General features: G+C 39.7%; 2 protein-coding genes across 2 annotated transcripts; both read left to right on the top strand.

The window, feature by feature from the left end:
* Window positions 1–1,078: 1,078 nt before the first annotated feature.
* LOC123960010 (GTPase IMAP family member 8-like) lies at window positions 1,079–11,342 on the top strand. The gene is made up of 6 exons (XM_046034456.1): window positions 1,079–1,234; window positions 4,495–4,578; window positions 6,021–6,074; window positions 6,258–6,902; window positions 6,996–7,046; window positions 7,817–11,342. Exons 2-6 carry the CDS (start codon window positions 4,560–4,562, stop codon window positions 10,561–10,563), a joined length of 3,516 nt encoding a protein of 1,171 aa, XP_045890412.1. The 5' UTR covers window positions 1,079–1,234; window positions 4,495–4,559; the 3' UTR covers window positions 10,564–11,342.
* Window positions 11,343–17,768: 6,426 nt separating this feature from the next.
* LOC123960581 (actin, non-muscle 6.2) lies at window positions 17,769–24,351 on the top strand. Its single transcript, XM_046035401.1, has 9 exons — window positions 17,769–17,926; window positions 19,389–19,513; window positions 19,611–19,739; window positions 20,253–20,363; window positions 20,684–20,768; window positions 21,612–21,773; window positions 21,893–22,084; window positions 22,533–22,714; window positions 23,191–24,351. Exons 2-9 carry the CDS (start codon window positions 19,391–19,393, stop codon window positions 23,332–23,334), a joined length of 1,128 nt encoding a protein of 375 aa, XP_045891357.1. The 5' UTR covers window positions 17,769–17,926; window positions 19,389–19,390; the 3' UTR covers window positions 23,335–24,351.
* The last annotated feature ends 1,921 nt before the right edge of the window (window positions 24,352–26,272 follow it).

Below are 26,272 nucleotides of genomic sequence, written 5' to 3'. Positions count from 1 at the left end.
TAGCATTAATAAATTAAGATCAATATAGGCCATTTTTCTTGCACAAAGATTTAATGAATGAAAACATGAACTGCTGTTTTGTCCAACTGGAATAAATATTATACTAGTGGTGAGCTGTTACATAGATTGACAATGCATAGGCCTATATTAAAATTAAATCAACATATTAATCTATCAACAGTATACTATTAGTTAACTATTAGCTGAAATAGCTCAGCTGGGAGAGCGTTCTAGATCTAAAGGTCACTGGTTTGATCCCAGGAACTCGGCCAGTTTTGAGGGCACAGGCAATCTCTAACAGGATATGATCATTTAAGGCTGTGCCTGGCTGTCGAAGACACAGTGGATGTAAAACTGAAAGAAGAGCAACCACATTACTACACGCACTAACTAGTAGTTTAAGTACAGATAGATTATTTCACCTTCATACACTGTGCAAGCCAAAATAGCCTAGCGTCAATATCATCATGTTAAATATGTGTGCGGTGCACTGGGCTCTGTGCTGCTCAGAGAGCCAAGATAAAACAATAAGACAAGATGTATGTGCGAATGGACCTTCATGTGTGTTTTGTAAAAACCATGACTTCACCTGGAACATACCATACAGGGACAGTACTGGCAGCATCACAGCATCATACAGGGACAGTACTGGCAGCATCACAGCATCATTACACCACACGTTAACTGTAGCCACACATATTAGAGGTTATTTGCTCCTTCTAATTTAGGAAACCGTTTTTAGACACTGGATTAAAATGCTATTTAGGTCAAAATATATGTTTTTAATGATGAGGGAATACAATCAAAATATTTGCTTTAAAGCTCAAGAGTACCTGTGCTGCATTATCTCAGAAACGTTATCCTATGCTAGATCGGCCTCTGGTGGGCAGATGAGGCAACAGCGTTTTTATAACATAAAAACACATGATAGGAAATATTAATAGTACATGAATACAGTGATGATGACGTTGAGGTTTCGCATTAAATGTGTTGATTTGTTTTTGGTTCATGTGTTTGTGTTTCTTAAATATGAACAGATGTGTTTAGAGTCCAGTTTTAAAAAGTAAAATGTTCGACGGCTGTTTGTAAATTAGACACTCAGAGCAGGTTGTCCCCGAACTCCAGAAGTCCAACATGATCGGGTCAGACACGCAGTGGCTGCTGGGAAACGTAGGCCTACTTATTTCTTTTTTACTTTCACTTCATGATTGTGTCGCAGAAAGAAACCCAGCAGGTGAGTGAACGCGAGCAAAACTAGATCCAGAAAACTATTAAAGTCAAAGTATTTTCTCTGTGTAGTTGGTGGGTCAGTAGAGCTGATGATAGAACTGCAGCAGGTTCCAGATTCACATTATTAACTGTAAAATCATCGATCTTCCTCCCGTCAGTCGGCTGTTCTCATCAGACTCACAGCTTGTTATTATCACACTAAGTTCACTAACACTGAACTGTCTGAACCCGAGAGTCCTGATCTGTTTTCAGTCCGTGTTTCAGCTCTAAAGTCTCTGAAATGAGGAGATTTACTGAGAGAAAAGTTTCTGACAACATTTAGGCGGAAGCGCGCTGAAGACGCCATTTCAGATCACGAGAGGAGACATGACTAGAGGGTTATCTTATTATTATTGATGAGATAGTAGCATTAATAAATTAAGATCAATATAGGCCATTTTTCTTGCACAAAGATTTAATGAATGAAAACATGAACTGCTGTTTTGTCCAACTGGAATAAATATTATACTAGATTGACAATGCATAGGCCTATAGTAAAATTAAATCAACATATTAATCTATCAACAGTATACTATTAGATTAAAAGTTAACTTTGTATCGAATGTTATTATAATAATATAAATACTAATACACTAATTTAAACTAGTTTCTCCTCCATGTTGTGGAAAGAGACTCTGCTGTGGAAAGATGCAGATTTCCACTGCACAGGTTTGTCAGTATGTGCTCCTTCTAGCCTCCTTCTAAAACTCAGAGTTTTATAGAAATATATTATTCTAAACAAAGATTTTAGGTAGAAAGGTAAATACTATATATTGTTGATCCCATCAGACACACACCTCTCAGCTCCCGCTGCTGTCAGCCGACTGCCAACAGGTATAGCCTACTTGTATTTGTACCGGGATGGCACGGTTCCACCAGGTTGGTCTGTTGAATGCTGGACCTTTCTGAATATGCAGAAAGTATTGAACATGAGCAGATAAGTTATAGTCTTTCCTATATGCTCATTTATTTGTGGCGTTCTGCCACAATATCAACGCTGACCGCAACATATTGATTTTCGATTTATATATAATAACTGAATTAAAACGGATTAATTTATCACTGAGATGAAAAGGGGCCACAAACACATTTAAATAGGTTACTTCCCCACAAAAGAGGAGGTAAGACTTAATCATGTGTGTTGACTCAGCAGGGATGATATTAAATAAGTTGATCTACAGGAGAAAAATATTTAAAAGCAATAAAGTATGCCTGAGAGCCTCACTAGATTATAATCTGTTATAATTATATATTTTGAAATGTGACCTGAATTTTGTGTTTCCCTTTATATAATAAGACATTTTTACCATAAATTGGAGCACAAATTGGAGGAGAAAGTCTGAGCACATTGTTCAGTCTTCTCCAGAGCAGCCTTTACTGCCAGTTAACAATCTGAGGAGTCATCAGTCAGATGAACACCAAGCTTTATTTAGACATTAAACCTTTCATTCACAAACACCTCAGAAGAAAAAGCTTCTGGATATTCCCTCTGTCACGTCACAGAATACCAACAGCAACTTCTAATGACATTTTCTCACATCTGATACAAATCAGCAGACTCAGAGCAGGACTGAGTTCTAACATATCAAGCATGTCCCACAAAACAAGCAACACGCAGCATTAAATCAATCTGTCCACACACGTCCCTCACACTGTCTTAATGAAACATAACCCACCAAATGAACAGGAACATTAACTCCATCCAGTTACCATCGCATATTACACTCAGCCTCCAAGAAACAGATACGGTGACCAAGTAAACAGCAGATTTCCCCCCAATACTCAAGTTTTGTGTCTATAATTCCTTTAAATACATTGCACATTGCACAAAATAAGAATTATCAGTTATCACGAGAGGAGGAAATACTGTACGGTTTTACTGTAAATGTGCAGTAGGCTTATAAGGAAATCAGTGTAATCAGTGTGCTCTCTTTCTGTCATTTTTATTACTTTGAAAGAAGCAAATGCCTTTCTCCCAGCTGCAAAGAGAAATAATACATTTTTAATATCTAAGGCCTTTTTAAAGGCATTTAAGAAACATGAGCATACTTCCACGATGGAGTGTTGGTGGTGTATAATTTCTTTTTCTAGTAGCTTAATTCTTCACCTTATTTTAGTGCTTGCTCACCTTTTGAGTCTGCTCCCTTTCCCTTTAGTTCTCATTTCCCCGCATACCTCTGCTGCAAACACACTTGCTTGCCCTGCCTCTTCCTGTCTCTCTCTCTCAGTATGTGTCTGCTCTGCTTTTTTTTTCATCAGCAGTACGTTTTATAAAGTTGCCGAAAAGAGACAGAACTCGTTTTCTGGACTTCCACTCGATTCCATTTTCAGCAGCAGGTGCACCAAATGTGGCGAAAGCTTTTTAATGATATAGCCTATCAAAACGAAACCAACCTGGTAGCTAAGCAATGACATCTGCACTGGTGTGTTCACTGTCACTTTGCCTGGTCCATGCTTGTAAAATATCCACAGTGCCAGTGTCCTGTAACGTAACAACTCTGTGTTTCTCTGCAAAATGCTAAAATGGGTCTCCAAATATACCTGGGCTTCACTAAGATCAGAAGAGCTGATTATTTTAGTTAACATCAGTACTGGAAATGTAATCACTCATCCTCAGAAGAGTGTTCCTTGGTACACAGCTTGTATTCATCACAGGATCATCAGCTGAGCAGGAAACAGCTTTTCGTTCATTCACACATTATAGGCCAGCCTACTGACAGACGGAAACACACTCTGACTCTCTGTCAGCTTTATATCAGTGACTTAGATAAATGTGCAGTTATTGTAGTTCAGTAAACATTCAAAAAAAGTATCATTTATTGTAGGAAAGGGACATCTATCTGATATGAAGCCATGGACATGGTTTTGTTTTGAGTGTTAAATCTCTGAACTTTATGGTCACCATTTTTCACATGTAGGTTAAGCTTTTTTTGTGGTTAAGCTTTATGTATTGAGGAAGGCTTTACTGATCTCTAGATCTCTTCAGTGAGACTTGTGAAATTACAAGGTGACAGAAAAACTCTCACCATGTATTATATAGGATATTGTAAAACAATAACCCTTAGAGGTAAACATCAGTCCTTAGTTTTAGGGAAATTTTACTGTTTAACACACACACACGCGTCTTAACACTGTTGTGTGCAGTAACCAAACTGGGCTCCATGTTGGCCCAAAAAAACATTTTTTTTTAATGATGTGGTTAAGATTTCAATTCTACCTCTTTAGGTTCTCAGACCCAGCAGTTGATCTTCTGTTGAATTCGTCTCTGATTTTTCCAGCAGAGTGACATCATGGCGGCTGCACCATCAGGTGAGTCCAGTCAGATCACATGTGTTAGTCTGGATAACACTCTTATCTCTCTGTCCACATACACCGATCAGCCATAACATTATGACCACTTGCATAATATTGTGTAGGTCCCTCTTTTGCTGCCAAAATAGGCGGTGATCATTGAGACATAAACTTCCCTTCTCTGTAGGTGTGCTGTGGCATCTCTCACCAAGACTTTAGGAGCCACCTTCTTTCATTGCTCCTTGTTCCAGTTCTGATGCCCACGTGCACATTGTAGGCACTTTTGGCAGTGGACAGGGGTCAGCATGGGCAACCTGACAGGTCTACGGCTGTGCCGACCCATACGCAACAAACTGTGATGCACCATTCTATCAGAACAAGCATTAACTTTTCTAGCAGTTTGACCTACAGTAGCTCGTCTGTTGAATCGGACCACACTGGCCAGCCTTTGCTACCTATGTGCATCAATGAGCCTTGGCCGCACCTGCTGTCAGTGGTCATAATATTGTGGTTGATCAGTGTATTATACAGATAACTAAATAAATAGCTACATCAATAAATTGCTCAGATGTTTAATCAGGTCTGTTACTTTTTACTCCAAAGTAAAAGTAATAATATGACTTTTCTTATTATTGGGTATTTAAAGTAATTAGTTACGATACCTGTTATGTTACTATAGCCTATTACTTTCACTACCCCACTATACCATCCTAAAAATTTTGCCAGAATATTTCAGAAATGAATTCACTTTATTGGGACAATAATGAACCTTAGGAGTCAACAATAAGTCAAACTGAAAGCACTGCAGCCCCTCAAACCAGATGATGCTGTACAGAATTGGCTATGTACAGTATAGCTGTATTAAAAATAAATTAATAAAAAACAAAGCAACTTTTAGAAAGGAGGATGTGCTTTTACAGAACATAACCTATAATGTTTCTTAACACCACTAGCTGAAATAAAACATAAAGCAAGTCACTCCCAACTGTCCAAAGAATGCCTATCTCCCTCGTTCTCCTTCTTCCTTAAGCTGTTCGGCAAGCAGCCGAATTGAACAACATAAGGTCTGGCTTCTCTACTTTAACTGCCCCTGACCTGCCGCGTAATTGCACATACACATCAAGGACAACAAAACAAAAAAACGTTCTGATAACACAATAACGCAGTGTTACTTGGATTAGTAACTGTAATATTATTACTGTTTGGAAATAGTAATCCCTTACACTACTAGTTCATGAGAAAGTAATAATACTAGTTCTAGAAGAATCTTGCTCTGCTGCAGCTCTCAGGTCTGTGTTTCATTATGTCCAGATGGAATCTCTGACTGTAGGGTGACTTTCAGATTGGGCCTCATTTTTGAGACCGCATGAAAACCTGAAGTGTTACTGTCACAAAAAGTCTACTTTAGATTACATGATTAAGTAAATAAGTAAACTAATACTGTGTCCTTTCAATCACAGATGGTCAGCGCCCTCTGAAGCGCATCAGAAGCTACGAGTTCCTGCCTCCTAACAGTGAGTCAAACTTAACTGTGTTATCCTGCTGTTTAAGAATATGTATACATTTACAGTGAGTGAGGTACTTATCTGTAAGAAGTAACTGACCTGAAGTTAAACAGTAATTAATTAAACTGTAAATGAATACATTCAAGTCTGCATTTATCTTTTTTCCACCTTTTCTAAATCTTTGTTTTTCAGTGTCTGAGCTGAGGGTTGTTCTGCTGGGGAACAGCTGGTCTGAGAGGAGAAAAGTGGGGAACTTCATACTGGGAGTGACTGGATTCAACACTGAGGTGGAACCAGACCGCTGTCTGAGAGTCAGTGGACCATTGGAGGAGAAAAAAATAGTTGTTATCAACACTCCAGATCTGCTGCATCCCAACATCTCTGAACACAAACTAACAGAACATGTGACAAACTGTGTGAGACTCTCTGATCCTGGACCTCATGTGTTCCTGCTGGTTCTACAGCCTGAAGACTTCACTGAGGAACACAAACTGAGGCTCTGCAGAGTCCTGAAACTCTTCAGTGATCGATCATTTGATCATTCACTGGTTCTGATATCAACACCCAGAGACAAGAGTCCAGGTTTCATGGACAAATACATGGAACAGCCTCCATTAAAAGACCTGATCAGAAAATGTCGATACAGATACCTGAAGCAGAAGAACCTTGAACGTCCAGAGCTGTTAACACGCTTGAGTCAAATCGTAAAGGAGAACAATGGAGAGCATGTCAGCTGTGATATGTTTGAGGACGCAACAGCTTCTTTACCAGCTGATCATCAAAGTCCAAAACAAAAGGGAACACACACTCCAATCATGGATGCTGTTAAAGCTACTGGTAAGTGCAGAAACATTTCTGACAAGGCAATGAAAACGTCTTTGATTAAATTAAAATATTAAACTGCAAATTAATAATGTCATCTTTTTACAGGACTAAAGGTTAAAAAAATCACTGCACATTTATCAGAGAAAAACCCTCACGGTAAGTAATTTCATGCATACTGTACATGCATTTTACGGGAAATGTGAAGCAGGCTTTTCTTAGAAATATTAAAATGTTCTTATTTAACATACAGTGCTGTGAAAAAATCTTTAGGCAGGTGTGGAAAAAATTATGTAAAGCAGCAATGCTTTCACAATTTCTACATGTTAATATTGATATGTGTATATTTATCAATTAACAATATATAAAGGGAAAGAACAGTCCAGAAGAGTCCAGAAGAGTAGAACAGTATATCCAGTATATCAATTTCATGTTTCTGACCCCAATATAATCTTTTCTAAAAAGTTTTGTTTATGTAAAACAGCTGTATATAAACAGAATTAGCAGGAGATTGAGTCGGTATATTAAGTAAATTTTTACCCAGGATAATTGTAAATAATGTCACACGACACATCACACTTTAAAACAATGTTTGGTTTCACTATATTAAAATACTCTCATACAGATAGTTTATAGAGTATTTGTAAAATCTTTTTTTAGTTTATTAGTTGAGATTCAACAGTTTTACAAATAGGGCTTAGGGGTTTAGGCACAAAAAACATCTTAGTTACAGATGCTCTATTGATAATCAGTTAAACATCTGCAGACAAACAGTTGAAATCTAACAAATACTCTTTAAACTATCTGTAGGTGGACTAACCAAAGTTTTACAAAATGTTGACACTATGCTTAGAACATCGGCTCTGAAGAGATCTCCTCATGTCAGCCAAGCCGAGTTTGTCATTTTATTTTTCTGTGTTGTATTACAGCATCTGAATTCAGGATTGTGCTGCTGGGAAAAAGTGAGGACAATCAGACAAAACTTGGTAACTTCATTATCGGAGACCAAGATTTTATTTTCCAAAAACCTTCCCCAATCACTAACTTTGTGACCAATGGAGAGTGGAGAGGAAAACCATTAACAGTAGTGAAAACTCCAAACATCTGCAGTCTGACTGAGGAGAGAGTGAGAGAAGAGATGAAGAGGTGCATCAGTCTTTGTCCTCCTGGACCAAATGTTCTGCTGCTGTTAGTGAAGCCTTCTGATTTCACTGAGGAGAACAGACAAAAACTGAAGTTCATCCTGAGTTTGTTTGGTCAAGATGCTTTTAAACACTCAATGGTCATCACGACGCATGAGGGGAATATAACACGTAGCTCTGTCAGTCAGCTGCTTAAAGACTGTGGAGGAAGACATTACAACATGTTAAAAAATGACCACCGAAAGTTAATGGACAAGATTGAGAACATTGTGCATAAAAACAGAGGAACCTTCCTCACCTTCACTGAAGACACTGAACACATCAAACCAGCTTTAAACCTGGTTCTGTGTGGGAGAAGAGGAGCAGGGAAGACTTCAGCAGCCAAGGCCATTTTAGGTCAGACAGAGTTTCATTCAGTCTCCGTCTCATCAGAGTGTGTTAAACATCAGGGAGAGGTGTGTGGACGTTGGGTTTCCCTGGTGGAGCTGCCTGCCTTGTATGGAAAACCTCAGGAGGCAGTGATGGAGGAATCACTCAGGTGTATCTCCCTCTGTGATCCTGAGGGCGTCCATGCCTTCATCCTGGTCCTACCTGTGGGTCCCCTCACTGATGAAGACAAGGGAGAGTTAAAGACCATCCAGAACACATTCAGCTCTCGAGTCGATGACTTCACCATGATTCTGTTCACTGTGGAGTCAGATCCTGCAGCTCCAGCTGTTGTTAACTTTATAAAGGAAAACAAGGACATCCAGGAGCTCCGTCAGAGTTGTGGAGGAAGAGATGTTGTTCTTAACATCAAGGACGAGCAGCAGATCCCAGAGCTGCTGGACATGGTGGAAAAGATGAGAGTTGAAGGATCCAGATGTTTCACAAAGGACATGTTCACCAGGGCTCAGATGGAGAAGGCTGTAGAGCAGGAGAACATTAACTCAAGACTTAAAGCTGAACTGCAGGATGTTAAAAAGAAAAGTGAGATGGGAACTGATGACAAAGTTCAGAACAAAGAGTGTCTCAGGATGGTGCTGATTGGGAAGACTGGCAGTGGGAAGAGTGCAACAGGAAACACCATTTTGAGCAAAGAACATTTTAAATCCAGAGCCAGTCAGAAGTCGGTGACCAAGTTTTGCGAGAAAGCATCAGGAGAGATTGATGGACGACCCGTTGTTGTGGTTGACACCCCCGGCTTGTTCGACACGACTCTGTCCAATGATGACGTCCAACAGGAGCTTTTGAAATGCATCAGCATGTTGTCTCCTGGACCTCATGTGTTCTTACTGGTGCTGCAGATTGGTCGATTTACACAGGAGGAAAAAGACTCTGTGGAGCTGATCAAGAAATACTTTGGCAAGAATTCACAACATTTCATCATCGTTACATTCACCAGAAAAGATGCACTAAAAAATCAAACATATGAAAGTTACATAGAAGAAGACTGTGATGACTTTGTAAAAAAACTGATACATGACTGTGGAGACAGACACCATTTCTTCAATAATGAGGATCCAAATAATCGTACTCAGGTCAGCGAGCTGCTGACAAAGGTTGAGTTAATGGTGAGGAAAAATGGTGGCAGCTGCTACACCAATGAGATGTTCCAAGAGGCCGAGGCAGCAATAAAACACGAAGTGGAGAAAATCCTGAAGGAGAAGGAAGAAGAGATGCAGAGGCAAAAAGAAGAGCTTGAACAAAAACATGAGGAAGAAATAGAAGCGATGAAAAGAAGAATGGAAAAAGAAATTGAACAGGAGAGAAAAATTAGAGCAAAGCAACTTAAAGAAATGGAGGAAAAAATAAAGAAGGAAGAGGAGATGAGAGCAAAAGAACAAGAAATGAGGGATGAAGAAGAGAGGACAAGAAAACAACAGGAAGAAATTCAGCGACAGGAGTGGAAACAGGAACTTGGAGTTTTGGAGAAGAAAATAAAGTCAGAATCAGAGGAAAAGGAAACCATTGATAGAGAGTTGGAGCAGAGCAGAGAGGAGATGAGAAAGAAACAAGAGGAGTGGGAGAAGGAGAGGAAAGAATGGTGGGACAAACGATATCAAGAAAACGAACAGAAGCGACAGGAAGAAGAAACAAAACGTGAAAAGCTTCAAGAAGAATACGAGCTGGAAAGAGAAAAATCTGACAACAAGAGAAAAGAAGAAGATCGAATCAGAAGAGAACAGGAGGAGAAGGAGAGAAAAGAATTAGAGGAAAACTATAAGAAAAAACTGGAGGAAATGAAGAAGAAATATGAAGAGGAGGCCAGAAAACAGGCAGAAAAATTCAACGAGTTCAGACAGAAATACACCAAAGACTTTACAGCCTTAGTAGAGAAACACATGGAGGAAATACAGGAACTGAAGCGGAAGCAAGAAACACAACTGCAACAGACAGAAGAGCAGCGTAACAAACAGTACAATCTGTTAGAAGAGCTCTCAAGTCACAAAGAAAAAGGACTGAAAGAAGAAATGGATGTCTTGAAGACAAAGCATGAACAAGAAATTAAGAAACTAAAACAGGAATATAAAGACAAATGTATCATCCTCTGATCTCCACGGATTTATTAGAAGATGACTCAACAGTTAGGCCACCAGGAAACTTTTCTGACATCTGACAGTCCCTGTCTTGGTAACGATGTTTTATCAAGATTTCTTTGTGATATAGGACTTGACCTCAAAATTTTCATTTGGTTGCTATAAAATATGGTGCTGTAGTGGACTATGTTATACTGTAAGTGTGTTACTATTTTATATCTGCTCTATTTACATAGAATATACAGAATATTAGAAACTCCTCTGAATATAAGGCAGTGTTCAGTGTGCTGCCGTCACTAGCAATGAGTCCTCCTCAATGACAAATACAGAACACTGTAGGCATCAAACAACCTTATTACAGAACATCTGTATTGGACTGCATTAGCTCGCGCAGATGTACCTAATAAAGTGGCCACTGAGTTTATATCAGAACATAAATTACGACAGTGTGTTCCGTTCATGCTGTAGGGTAATCTTTAAACAGTTATTGACAGACCTTTACATATTTTTTCTAATAAGATATCTTTTCTGTCTTCATTTTACTTTTGACTTTGCTGTCAGTTTATTTTAGCCTCTTTGATTTCATATCACATTTATGTTGTTGCCATTCTGAACTCCTGGTATACCCTTATATACAAATCTACACAGGCACATGATGTTTGTATGTTGATCTCATTGATCGTGTAAAAGTTTGTTGGGGAAGATTTTATACACACTGGTCTGGATGCTTCTTGTCTCTAAATTCTTTCAATAGTAAACATGAATAAAAATAATAAACGACTATTTTAATAATCGATTAAAAGTTTGTTGTTTTCTTTAAGCAAAAATGTCAAACGTTGTTGTAGATTTTGCTGTTTGTCTTTGTTCTTTGTCTTCATAATAATGAAGAGAATCTCTATAGATTTTTGACTGTTGGTCGGACGAAACAAGAAGATTTCAAAGGAAATGGTGCTTTTTAAACATTTTTCTAACTTTAAATAGACAAATTGATTAATGAGAAAATAATCTGTGGAATAATTGATCATGAAAAGATCAGTAGTTGCAGCCATGATATACTTTGAAACAGAGGTTTTAAAATTTTTTTTTACTTAAGGTGTGTTCACACTGAAAGCGAATTTAATGTTTGCCTCGCTTTACTCTCGTGTGTTTGACCGCTGGACATTCTGAGTCTTAACACACAACGTGTTTTAAGCAAATAAACACAGTCTGCGGATACTACAGCCATATGAACCCAAAGTTAACCCTTAGCTGTGATTTAATTGCAATAAACGGATCAAACCGATGCCGAAATAACTATAATATGATGCCATTTTGTTAGACAACAACTTTTAAAATGTTTGTTTTCTGTGCCATCCGACGCTAACAACAGCAGTGGAACCAGATGTGCACAGAAGCTAGCTGCTGAGAAGTGCAAGTGAAGATAAATAAAGTTGTAATCCCAAAAACTAAATTAATAAGCGAATTTAATAAAAGCTGTTAACTCTGAGCTCCTCCCGCGGGAAAACAGCATAGTTGTCAGCCCATGTTGAAAAACGGCTCTTTTGCGCCGCCCGGAGCGAATTCGCAGGAATTTGTGTCTTTACATTGAATTTGTATGTAACCAAGCCGCCCAAAACGCTGGATTCACTATCAGTGTGAACACACCTTTATTCTGGGAGAAGATGAATCCCTAAAACCTCAATGACCTCTAACTGACCTGAAACAAGAGTCTGAGAATAAGAAGCTGTGACTTTAGAGACACAGAGACTTGCTGCTCACCATTTTACAAAAACACATTTGACATTTCTGAATGAGTTTCTCCTTCTATAAAGCCTTTAGTTTCAGTTCATTACCATGAAAATCAACTTGTAGAGACACGAAACATGTCCTTTACTCTCAGACTGATTCTCCTCGGCATTACCACAAAACAAAACTATACCTTTAACAAAGATCAAGGCCGACATGATGGATAATCTCTTTGCTGCAAGTTTCAAATCTCTGCACGCTGATTTTCAGCAGTTTGATTTTTAAAGAGGACACACAGATGGAGGATTTCCACCCAGACAGAATGTTTCTCCTGTGTTGACACCTTTTTTGGTCTTTGTGTTGTTGCATGTTAATCAGTTTCACGGTGTGGTGTGTGGTTTGGTACTCTGACACTCCCCCAGCTCTCTGAACAGGCCCGAACCAGCTGGAGAATGTGGACAATGTCAGCGCTGCCTGACTTCAGGGCAATGATCACAGGTCAGGCCTCTAAACCAGCATGCTGAGACAAACCAATGCTGTTGCTTCACTGCAGTCAAATCCTGCACATCAGTATTCAGCTGCATTTACTTTGATTGGAAAGACTAAGTTACTTTTTTTATCCTTGAAAGTGTTGAGCTATATTCTAATTTTAGGTGGGTTAAATTTTGTACACTCCCTTTTTAGTGCCTCCAAATACCCACAGTTTTTCCCACTCCGACATAATTATAATTTAGGCGTTGTGTGTTTTCAACGTTGGAAGAAGATCCTTTACTTGAGAGAAAGTAGTACCACGCTGTGAAAAGACTGAAGTACTAGTAAAAAAGTTTTCTTTGTGTGTTTCAACCTTAATATGCACAGTAACTCCAGCTGGCAGATAAATGTAGTGGCATAAAAAGTACAATATTTATCTAAAATGTATGTAACTGAAGAAGAAAGCAGCAGAAAATAGTAAAAAGTATCTAAAAAATAGTTTTTAAGAACAGTTCTAGGGTAAATGTATATGTGATTTATCATTTTAGAAGCTAACGGTTCATTTTGTTAGGTAATTGTTTTGTTTTTTTAAGTCTCTGGTACCTGCATCTTTCAGGTAAATGTAAAAATAGAAGTGTGCAGCAGGACCCCCTGCAGCAGGTGTTATTTGGTGGTCCATAAAAGGAAAGCAAAGTCAAATAGTCAAAATACTCTTAGTCTTTCCTCCAGATCATTAAATTATTCCTCAACTCATCTAGGAGCAGATCTACATCTCCAGCTCATGACATTTAAAGATCGGGGGTTCTGAATCTTTGCTGCATTACATTTTATCAGCTTATTTCTGCAAACGTTCTGGTGCCTGCATCCTTCTGCTACATCTTCTATAAAAGTATAAACAGACATGTTCTGTAAATTCTAGCAGAACTTCAGTGAATCTCACTTCCCCTCTGAGGCAGCAGGTGTGTCATATGGTGAGATATCAGCAGCGGTTAAGTCCGTAGAAGGACAGATGGGAAGAAGCTTCAGTCTGATACGTAAAGGGCTATTTTACAGCTCGTTAGCCCCGCCCCCTGAAATCTGAAAAGCAGACTCAGTGAACGCCCTGAAATCCTGCGTTATGTTTGGCTTGAGTTAGAAGTTAAAAAAGGAAAAGAGTTTGAGATTCTTGACTGCAAAAAAATAGAAGAACATTTCTACAGCTTTACAAGAGCATTCGAGTGGCTGCAAGTGACATGTGCAGACACGTCCATGCAGGTTCAGGGTGTGGACACAATAACAGGAACACCTCTGTATCATAAAGCCATGTAAAAGTACAGTTATTGGTCAGTAATTTTCACTTTTTGTTTTGAGTCTGTATCACTGCGGCTGACTGACTCACATTATAAAGCATCAGTGAGTTATCATAGATAGGTAATAATGCTGCCTTACTGCAGTGTAAATGCTATCATTAGAGCAGTAAAAGAGAACGAGAAGAACATGTGACAAGAAGAGAAGTCAGATCCTGAGTCAAGGAATGAAAAGAGATGAAGAACAAAAACTGCAGAGGGAAAAGAGGGCAGCTTGATTGAGACATAAAAAGATGAGAAACGAGTGATCAGCAACAGGAAAACTGGATGAGGCAACAGTGAGAAAAAAAGGAAGAAGCACCAGGGGCCAGATCAACCTGTTAGAGGACCTCTGGAGCAAAACTGAGCCCCCATTCTCAAAGCTGGATTTTCACACGAGGGGCGTCGACAGTAGAAACCTGTCATAGATAAAAGTCCTGAGCCAGATTCAAAACCCGTCAGCCAGCGTGTCCCAAATGTGGTAAAACTAGATTAAACCTTTTGTTAGATTACAACCTTTATTTTAATGGCATTTGTTGACTAAATGTTCAACACGTGAAATGGTTTTACAGGATCTGCTGGACAGATTTCTTGAAAAGCTCTTAAGTAGTGAAATCCTTTACACACATGAGGAGTGTTTTACGGCTTATACGGTTTACAAGTGAGGTGTCACCGTAGTGATCGTAGCTCGTTCGCTTCTTCGTACAACTCGGATTCTTTTAAATCTTTAACCTTTAACCACAAAAAAAAACATATAGTGAGAGCAGAGCAGCAGTGATTTAATTTACACTGCAGATTGTGTTATTAGTTTGTGTAATCTTTAGCTTCCAACCACTGCGACTGGATGTTTGTGAGTGAAATGCACCTTGAGAGCTGTAGTTGACATCGCTCCTTCCGTTTTTATGTCCACAGGCTTCTTGAACCTTTGACTTTGTATCAAAGAACCAGATAGTTGTTTGGTCTCCAGGGCCACCCAAAACATCTTCTCCCACTTCATAACTCTGCAGATGTTGGATACACTGAGTAGTGGACGTAACAGCAGTGAAATGACAATATTAAACATGTTGTACTTCTCTAAATAATTAAATCAAAGAACATGAGAAGAGAAAATCACTCCTCATTTAAACTGTGACTTGTTGTTAGGGGTCACGAGGTCAAAAGGTTGGGAGCCAGGATGAAGGTCTGAGGACTGCTGAGAGGATGGGGATACAGTAGAAGAACAGACCACAGTGAACCAGCTGCTCTGAACTGCAACTCACCTTTCTGCTAAAAAATACTCGATACACCTGAAACTGAAAACTGAGACCGTGTTCACACTGAGCACGATGAAGTTCTCCGATGAATTGACATTTTTCAAGTCAGCATACCTGAGGCCCCGTGTCCACCAAAGCGTCTTTGGCCAGCTGAAAACGCCACCTGTTGTTCTGAAAACGCCTAGGTGGAAGCGCTAGGGTGCATTTTGGAGGTGCAGTGTTTTTCCCAAAGTTGAAAATTGGAATGAATTGAAAAAGAGACGCTGGCGTCAGAAAAAAAACACTTTGGTGGACACGGGCCCTTATTTTGAGAAATATAACTGAAATAACTTAATTTTATGCTAAAGTTGTCAAATGTTAAACTCATTATGATTTCAAAAACTGGGCTTATTTATCCCTTTATTGAAGATATCACAATAGAGAGAGGACAGGAAGTGGCTCACACCAAAAGTCCTAAGATGGACTCGAACCTTTTCAAAATAAAATCAATGTTGGCATCAACAGGAAGCTCTTCATCACCTGCAACGAAAATTCTTGTGCTGTTTATCCTGATTTGAAGGATTTACTTGCAGCTTGAAAAACAAAACTACAAAGACTGACACTGAAGTTTCTGTTTTCAGCCTTTTGTTTTAACATCAGATAACATCACAGCCGGCAGAATGAAGAACCTGACAAACACGACTCCGAGAGATTTAAAGTAAAATTTAAAAAACACTATTGTTGTGAGTGAAATCTCACCGCCCACTTCTTTACTGTTTCCAACATGACAAACATTCATTATAGTGAGCAATAAATTAGGATTTCAGACACTTACATGGCTGTAATTTATATATTTATCAAAGGTAAAAGGCAGAGGATAAAATGCTTTTAAAAATGTACTTGTTTTGTTGTATCAAGTAACTTAACAATGAGAGAAAGTAAATGTTGTTGCAAATAAAGGATGATTAAGGAGACAGCTTATTTATTATTAATGCTGCCATGCAGGAGCTAATTCAAGCTAACGGGGCTACGAGATGAAAGAGTAGCTTACAGAGTCTTTGCGTCTTGGTGACCTTGTTGTTTAAGATGCTGACCGTGTTATTACAGTGACCCCGAGCCTGACTGCACGTCAATCCGCATATCACCTCTCCCTGGCCCCTGACTGACAGATTGTCACAGTTTTCGTAAGTTATTTGACAGTTTGGCATTGGATGTGGTGACAAGCTCTTCTATCAAGGCCGGATTATCAGCTGAGAAAATTGGGCAACTGCCACCGGGCCCCAGAGCTCCAGATTCACTGTGTGAATATATTTTTGAAATGAATGCAACACTTAATCAGCTGGCATGATGAGGGCCCTGGTGGGCTTCAGTAGTTTAGATGTGGTGGAAGGTACTGTAAATATTACTATTCAAGAAATGTATAATTTTCAATTACTTGAGTATTTGCATTTTCTGCTACATATATTTATTCAACTAAATTTAGCAGGAAATATTTCACATTTTTACTATGTTTAATTCACAGCTAGTTACTAGTCCTATTTTTTTTTTAAATGCATCAGTAGAAAATAAAATATTATATGTAACAGTAAAACACTGACAAGGATATGAGTACTTTTACTTTTAATACTGCAATTACATTTTGCTGATAATGCTTTAACTTTTTGGATTATTTCCACTTCTCTTCTTGGAAACTACCAGTTATCTTCCCCATATTTCCAGAAGAAAAAACACCTAAAATAACATATCCAAAGTGAAACAGGAATAACTCAAAATGAAAAAAGTCAGAAGCTAAGGAATAGAAATTTCTTATAAATGTACCTATTTATGTTACCATTACAGAGTAAATGGAGCTGCAATAAAGGAAAATACGAGATTTTTACCCTCGAATGGTAGAGAATCTATATTTTAAATGCTGATAACATCAAAATCATCCTGCAGCTTATGATGCGACTGAATATCTTCTAGTGGTCTACAACTGTAACTGTAAATGTGGTGAAAAAAATAAATAAAATAAAACCATTATTGTACAACTGTGTCCATGTTTACTGTTTACATGTTGACTATTCACTGGGAGTTTTTCTTCAAAACACTATTTATTTCAATACAACCATGTTACAAATAACACACATCTCCCAAAACATTGAAATATTGATAAATACTATGAATATTGATCAATATTACTATAAAGGAAGAACTGCCATGCTTTACAGGCTGAAAACTTGAGAACAGAAGCTCCCGGGGCCAGTGAAGAAGAAACACATATAAAATGCACAAACTTAAACACTTAACCTTCCAGTCTAACGGGCCAATCAAAACTCTCATGCTCCGACTGAAAGCTCAACTTCATGATCTTTTATTTTGGTTTACATCCGTCCTGTCCCTCGTGACAGATGCCTTTTCTAGCCAATCAGGACGCGAGCTGGGAGAAGCAGACGAAACCTGCTCACCTGGACCAATGAGAGCGCCAGCTGAGACATCCTTACCTTTTATGGACAACGCCAGCGGTACCGCGAGCGCGAATAAAACCGGTGCGGTTCGGCTCCTGAATCTGCATTCACCGAGCACAGCCGGGCAGAGAGACACTTCAAGACTTCACCCACAGACACCGGAGACTCACCTGCACAGGTAAGAACCAGCAGCGTGTTTTCAAGCTGTTTTATCTGACGAAGCTGACCGACAGCGGAGTTTGAGAAAGTACACGGATTTATTGATCCGGCTGAACTCTTCGGATGTGTGACAGGCGGGTGTTGACAGGATGGTGGAGCTTTTCTTTTTGCTTTAGAAACGCATCTGTGTCAGAGTTTTACAGCCTTTTGAAAAAGAAACCGGGTCTAACGTGATGCAGGAAACAACATGTGAAGTTGTTACGGTTAGTTTTCGGGGGTTTGATGCAAAGATTGAATATCCCGAAGAATAATCTCTTTCTTATAAGGTATCTAGTCACAAACGGTCGCAGTCCTTGAACGGTTAGTTGAGATAATCGTGTGTGGGGGAAAATATGACAAGACTTCTACAAGTATGAAGATGTTAACTCAAGGAGAAAAGAGAATAAAATAAATCCGTTATGTTAACAGGGAGGAGCAGCAGAGGTTCTGGTAAATTAACTTAGTAGTTATACAAACTATGTATGTAACAAAATATGCAAAAGAAAATGATTAAAATTAAGGAAGTAATCACATTTTATCTTGTGAAGTCACTTTGTGTGGGCAAGTTAAATGAGGAAATATTCTGTCGTGCGTCAAGAAACTACAGCAAGAACTTTATAAACAAAGACTTAATTGAGTAAAATCTAATGCAAGTTAAGTCTAAAACAAATTCTAACAGACACTTTTATTGTAGTTTCAGTTCACTTATTTAGAGCGTTAAAAAGGATGCCCTGGGGGAAGGGCTGCTCCCCTTCAAACACTTCCTGTTTCAGACCTCAACAAAATAAAACCACCTTCCTCTTAAAGCTTGAGTAACTTGTCTCTCTCAGACAGATGCTGCTGCTAACTTGACTCATCTCGCACTGTATTTTAAAAAGGGTGCAGTTCAAACATTAAAACGTCGTCTTTTAAATGCATGTTGCACCACGTAGAGAGATGGTCTGTAGAGCTTCCTAAACAGGAGTGGTTTTTACACTTACCCAGTGTGGGCTGCAGGGGTGAAAACACATAAGATTGTACATAGTAAGACTAGTTTCAGTTCTGTCTCAGAGTAAATTAGCATTAAGATAAACAGAACAGGAACATGCAGAGTTCATCTTCACGTCAAACTCATCAGGGAGCTTCTGTAACAACAAGGCTGTCTTCACACTGAAAGGTGTCATCACTTCAAAGGAAGTGTTGCACAACGTCTGAGATGGGAGGTTACAGAAAGTTGCACAGCCTCACATCCTGTTTCTGACACTTTTCTTTAAATTTCTAACATTTACAGTTTTAGATTTGTTTGTTTCAATTATGATTAAATCTTGTACTTTGGTATGCAGATTTATAATTGCAAAACATTAATGACAGAAACAACACAAATGGCAAGTACTACAAGGAAGAAGGGCGACTCTACTCAGGGTTTGTTGTGGGAGAGAAATAATCTAAATGTGTTCTTTCAGAAATGGAAGACGAGGTCTCTGCTCTCGTTGTTGACAACGGCTCCGGCATGTGCAAGGCCGGTTTTGCCGGAGACGACGCCCCCCGCGCCGTCTTCCCGTCCATCGTCGGCCGCCCCAGACACCAGGTACAGACACCATGCATCAACGTCACCTGTGCGTCTCCAACACCGACAGATGCAGTGTAACATGTGACTGTAAAGGTGTGTTTCTGTATGTGTGCAGGGTGTGATGGTGGGAATGGGACAGAAGGACAGCTACGTGGGAGACGAGGCCCAGAGCAAGAGAGGCATCCTGACCCTGAAGTACCCCATCGAGCACGGCATCGTCACCAACTGGGACGACATGGAGAAGGTGAAGACGTCACTCAGCACACCAGGCGCTTAATAAGCATGCATTTTAATCAGAAAGCAGCCTGTGAACTGTGACTCAAACGGTTAATGTTTAATAACAAATTACCAAGAACTTGTCAAGAGTTAGCAGTACTATACTAGTATTACAGTATTTACATTTAATCATGAAATGGCAGACAAATCTACGTGTGTAAGTATAAATGCTGAACCAACCATGGAAAGTTCTTGACGATTTGTTACTACACTTTAAGCTACCAGCAGTACGTAAGTACATGTTAATCTATAACTGCTACTAATCAATGTATTTGGAAGTGTAATTGATCAAAGTAGTTGCAGCTGTCCAACGGATGGAGTGGAATATAGAGCCCAGTAAATTGCAGTATAGCATTTACTGGAAATGCGTACACTTAGAAATTCTACCTACTTTCCACTACTGAAAATATCCAAATTAAAAGCTTGACCCCAACATGTATTTTTGCTAATTAGTTGAACTAACAGTTGTCCTTTGCTGCAGATTTGGCATCACACCTTCTACAACGAGCTCCGTGTTGCTCCTGAGGAGCATCCAGTCCTGCTTACAGAGGCTCCTCTCAACCCCAAGGCCAACAGGGAGAAGATGACGCAGGTGGGTGTTTGGAACAAATGCTCAGAATCTACACGTTTGTTTTGACAATGATCTTTCTGCAGTGGACTGAGTCTTTCTTCTATTCCTTAAACTCACTGCAGTAAGGCATACTGCCCTACTTTAACTGATCAGCCTCTCTGGACTGAGACGTTAACATCTGTACTTTATGTACGCTAATTTCTGTAGTCAGAATTCTAACTTGTAATACAGCTCCTTTATGAAAAAGGGGAGGGCGAGTAGAAACGAGCTGCAGGGTTTTAGTTGGTAGGTCTTCAGATGTTATGGATTCCAGTGACACTTCATCTTTCTCTTTGTTCCAGATCATGTTTGAGACCTTCAACTGTCCTGCCATGTATGTGGGCATCCAGGCTGTCCTGTCACTGTACGCCTCCGGTCGTACCACAGGTGAGAAGTCAGACATGACCACAAATCTCTGAGCTGTTGCACTGAATTTGCCACAAATTGGCTTTTGACAGACTTTCTGCTTTGAAGGGAGGGGGGGGGGGGGGGAAATTATTTCCTTAGTTGTCTAGTCATGTTGCTCCATGTAGTGGCTCTTAAGACATTTCAATAATGGCCATGATGTTGAAACACGGTCAGAATGACCACCAAGTTTTGTTTTTTTTTTTGGTAATTGGGGCCCAAGCACGAACCGTGCTAGCCTCTCGGGCGCGTTCAACCTACGTGCACACAATTTTCTGGGGACATGGATCCTATAAAGACGCACAAAAAAGCAAAGAACCCATACCCTAAACTCAACAGGAAGTCGGCCATTTTGAATTTTACGGCAATTTTTGGATGACTTGCACCCTCTGTACTTTAACGATCTCCTCCTAGGGATTTAGTCCGACCAACTTCAAATTTCTGCTGTGACTTCTAAAGGCATTGACGATAAGTGCTTTCTGAGTTTTCGTCAATGGGTGTATCCGTGGTGTCAAAGATCAACTCTTTGTCTTGACACAGGAAGTTGTAACTTCAGTGTACATGCTCACATCTGAACAAAACTGTCCCACCCCAAACACATCTACAAGCCAATATTAATTTCTAGTAATAGCGCCAAGTGCTATGTAGCGCCACAAAGGGGACACAGGAAGTGACATAACACCTTTCATGCAGCGTCCGACGCATGTAGCAGATTCACAGCCGCACTGGCAGAGCTCACACCACGATGCGCTGAACGTGCGAGGGCCCGCCCAATGCTGCTTGCAGATTTCATTTTAATTAATAAAATTTTATTTTGTCTTGCAGGTATTGTGATGGACTCCGGTGACGGTGTCAGCCACACTGTGCCCATCTACGAGGGTTACGCTCTGCCTCACGCCATCCTCCGTCTGGACCTGGCTGGCAGAGATCTGACTGACTATCTGATGAAGATCCTCACTGAGAGAGGCTACAGCTTCACCACCACCGGTACGAGTTTGACCTAAAATAAACAGTATAGGCCCAACTTAACACAAACTCCTGAACGGCTGCAGGCTGTAATATTTCACTTTGTCATTTTGTAACACAATCATTTCAACCCTCACCAGCTGAACGTGAGATCGTGCGTGACATTAAGGAGAAGCTCTGCTACGTGGCTCTGGACTTCGAGCAGGAGATGCAGACGGCAGCTTCCTCTTCCACCCTGGAGAAGAGCTACGAGCTTCCTGACGGACAGGTCATCACCATCGGCAACGAGAGGTTCCGCTGCCCCGAGACGCTCTTCCAGCCTTCATTCATTGGTGGGTAATGAGCGTTAACGGTATCACTAAAGCAAATCTTTTGAAACAAACACTGACTGGGGCTGTGCGAACTTGACACTTTACCACAATTTCTACATAGATATATTATCATATTGCCAGAATGCGGTCTGGACTTGGCTGCCGCCTTGTCTCTCTCTGCTATTGAATTATTTTTATTTTTGTCAGGGTGATTTTTAAGTAACTTTTATTCTAGTTTATTGTAATTTGAATTCATACAAAATGTATTCATGAGATAAATAAATTTTTTGTTTTAGGCTGTGCAGTTAAGGTTATTTTGATCAAATCTCTTGTACAGAGTTTCTGAGTCTATTTTCTGCCGTCTTCAGGGCATCATCATGGTTCTTCAGAGCAGTTTCTGGTCTTGTGTGCTAGAAAAGAACATCACAGTTGAATCAAACACTAAAACTTGTTTCATCCGTGTGTTCAGGAATGGAGTCAGCTGGCATCCACGAGACGACCTACAACAGTATCATGAAGTGCGACGTGGACATCCGTAAGGACCTGTACGCCAACACTGTGCTGTCCGGCGGCACCACCATGTACCCCGGCATCGCTGACCGCATGCAGAAGGAGATCACCGCTCTGGCCCCACCCACCATGAAAATCAAGGTACAGCTAAATAATTTTTCTTTCATTTGGGACAAATTGAATCCCATTTTTCTGGAAATGGTTTAGTAGAACCATAATAAAACTTGTCTCCTGACTGTCTATATAGTTGTAGTGCCCCCAGTGGAGAAACTTGTCTTTGATCTTTTGTAGGGAGTTTGACCTGTAAACCTTGACACTTCTGAATATACAGTTTAATGCTACATTATCAGTTGCTTAAACTTAAATCTCTATTTGGAATATTTTTTTTGCATTTGGACACATGGTACCATGATGCATTGCACAAAGCTGCCTAAAATCAAAATGGGTTGGATATTTGCAACAGCTGACATTAGTTTTGCTTCATTTCCTGTTAGTATTAAAATCAACTGCAAAACATTGCTGCAGAATTCAGATGTAGTATGAATTTGGGTTGAAATAATTGCAGTTCTTGATTTTGTGTTTTTGGTCACACCTCCCTTTTCTTACCTCACCTCCAGATCATCGCTCCCCCTGAGAGGAAGTACTCCGTCTGGATCGGCGGCTCCATCCTGGCCTCCCTCTCCACTTTCCAGCAGATGTGGATCAGCAAGCAGGAGTACGATGAGTCCGGCCCCTCCATCGTCCACCGCAAGTGCTTCTAGAAAACCCCACGTTGTCGTCCTCCTCCTCCTGCCCCAGTGGGGACGTTAAAATGCTTTTCAACTGTTCATCCAACTAGAAATGTGTCTGGTTGTTGTCTTCACAGACTAAAAGATGTGAGATGCCACACACAAGATTATTCAAATGACCCCAGCAACTTGCTGAACAAAAGCGATGCTTAGATGTTGCTTGGATCGAAACAACATGCAAATAAGTTATACAAAGTGTGATAATTCATAAAGACAAGGGCTTTATATGTTTTTTGATAGAGAGCTGGACCAATCAGTTCGTGTGCATCCTCACTCAGTGAGTGGGATGCTGGCATTGTGCTGAGGGTTAAGCTCCCTGCATGTGTTGCTCAGAATGCAAAGTCAGTTTACCCAAATCACAACAGATTGACTCACTTCTCTGTAGTGTTATTGATCCATGCAGACAGATTCTGTTACGTTCTTAGCTGTGTCCAAGATTTCTGCCTCTGTGCCATTTAAAATGGAGGTGAAAGGAATTTTTCTGTGCTGCTCAAAGACCTGGATTGTTTTTCAAAATGTCAAGATTATTTTAAAATGACCAAATGAAGCCCCTCTTGGATGACAAATGATTCAAAATGGGTGCTCTGGACACACGGGTAGGCAATGTCCACAAGGGGGAACAAATTACCCCCCAAAATTTGATGCTGTTTGGTCAAATGTTAGATCTAATTCTCTTGAAACTTCCCTTTTTCTGTATATTTACTTCTCTTTGTTTAAAGACAATCTACCACCTGAGCTAATGCGTTGGAACTACAGTTCCACGCTGTAGTGTACATGGCCGTGCTAGGACCTGGAATATTGATCAGTCCATATGAGTTCACGTTATGCAGGTCATGAGGACTTTTCACTAAATTACAGATCCTACACCAGAAATAACGTTGTCTTGACTACATATTTTGCGTCTGTGACAGTGTTTTGTACAGCTTTAAGAGCTATTATTGTGAATTCTTGTTAAAAGCTTGTACCACAAATAAAATTCCATTAACCTCCTCTTGTGGCATATCTGTAAACAACCTGTTATTCCATAACAGAATACTGTTCAGTAAAATCTGGTTTAGTTTAGTGAATATAAGTAACACTGAAGAAACAAGTCAAAGTTTTCTTTTAGTGTTGAACAAATGTGCAATTGTTGGAGTGGAAACTGTCTTGGAGGTTATGGTTAACTTGATAAACACTGTACACTCACTGCCTGTGAGGTTGCTTTAAAAAAGGTAGTAAACATACGGACAAATGTACACACTAAACTCATAAAGTATACAAAGCACCAACAGCTCTCATGTATTCTTTTTGAGTCATGGAGAAACCTTATAGGGGTTATATAGTTTTTTTTTTTTGAAAGCTGCATCCCTGTTCGGTGTTTCTGCCTCTGTGGGAACTAACTTCATGTTGTGGAAAAGGAAATGCAAACATTACATTAAAAGTAAAATCCAACATCAGAAAATATTCAATCTATGCCTAGAGACAACGAGCACTAAGCAATCACAGGCGGAGTTTCAAAAGCTCTGGCAGTAAAAAAATACGTGCTCTATTCAACAGTCTAAAACTGCAATGATGTAAAATATTAAGAGTATTTAATACAAAAATATGCGGCCAATCTTTTTTTTCTTTTGCTATGACAGTAAAACCACTGATGTACGGTGCCCAGTAAATGTTTGACAGTGGGACAACACAACCCGCTCTCCACTAACTGTAATGTTACTTGGCTAAGCACAGGACTGTTGTACAGGACAATGTATATGCAGTGATGGTTTTTCAGTGAGGTTTATTGCTGTGATCGTTTAATGTGAGGTTATTGTGTTGCTGTAGTTCCCTGCCAACGCTTAAATGTTAGTAATTTTATGCTTCACATAGACCGTCATTGCGTGCTGACTCCTAACTTTGCACCGTTACACAGATCACATGCATATACTTTTATTCGGCCTTAAACACAACCACACGCAATCCTTCAACCTACTAGATATTGATGGTAATATTGGTTAGCATTATTAATTTTATTATTAATCAGAGTTCCAAATTGATAGTTTAGCATATTTTAATGAGACTAAATTAGGTAATTGGATCTAAATTTATATTCAAGAGTGGGCCCTGGGGTAAATTTAACTTTAAGTTATATTACAATTTTTATTATTAAATATTAGTAAACGTAATTATATTATTTAATGTAGATACACACATATACAACAAATAAAATAATAACTTTGCGGACTATACCCAGTTCTTGAATGCAGGGCTGATTATATGATGCTCCCCAAAAATTATGTGTAAGAATTCTTTGTCTGTTTCAAAAACACACATAATCGCCTCTAACATTAGCATATTGATCTGTAGATAGCATACAAAACATACATGCAATTAAATATACATTAAACCTATATTAAAATAGAAGTAAAATTAAAATAACTTATAACACAGTAGCCACAGTAAACAGTGCAGATGGAGGTAGAAATTGTTCTTTTGTCTATAGTCCTCCCTGCCATGACTAGGAGCTGTTGCACAGTCTGATGGGGACGAAAGAGTTTTTAAGTCTGTTGGTGGAGCTGGGCTGGGACAGCAGTCTGCCACTGAACACACTCCTCTGCCCGATGAAGGTGTTGTGCAGTTGTCCAGTATGGACAGCAGTTTGTCCAGGGTCCTTCTTTCTGCCACTGTCACTAGAGAGTCCAGCTCTGAGCCCACCACTGAGCCAGCTCTCCTCACCAGTCTGTCCAGTCGACCGGCGTCTCTCTTCTTGCTGCTTCCTCCCCAGCAAACTACAGCATAGAAGAGGACGCTGGCCACCACAGACTGTTAGAACATCTGCAGCAGTTTTTTGCAGATGTTGAAGGACCCCAGCCTTCTCAGGAAGCACAGACGGCTCTGCCCTTTCCTGTGGAGAGTGTCCATATTTGCTGTCCAGTCCAGCTTGTCATCC

Source organism: Micropterus dolomieu, linkage group LG21 (assembly GCF_021292245.1).
Source record: "Micropterus dolomieu isolate WLL.071019.BEF.003 ecotype Adirondacks linkage group LG21, ASM2129224v1, whole genome shotgun sequence".
Lineage (NCBI taxonomy): Eukaryota > Metazoa > Chordata > Actinopteri > Centrarchiformes > Centrarchidae > Micropterus > Micropterus dolomieu.
Note: the sequence above shows the minus strand (reverse complement) of the source record. Positions and strands in the feature narration are given on the sequence as shown.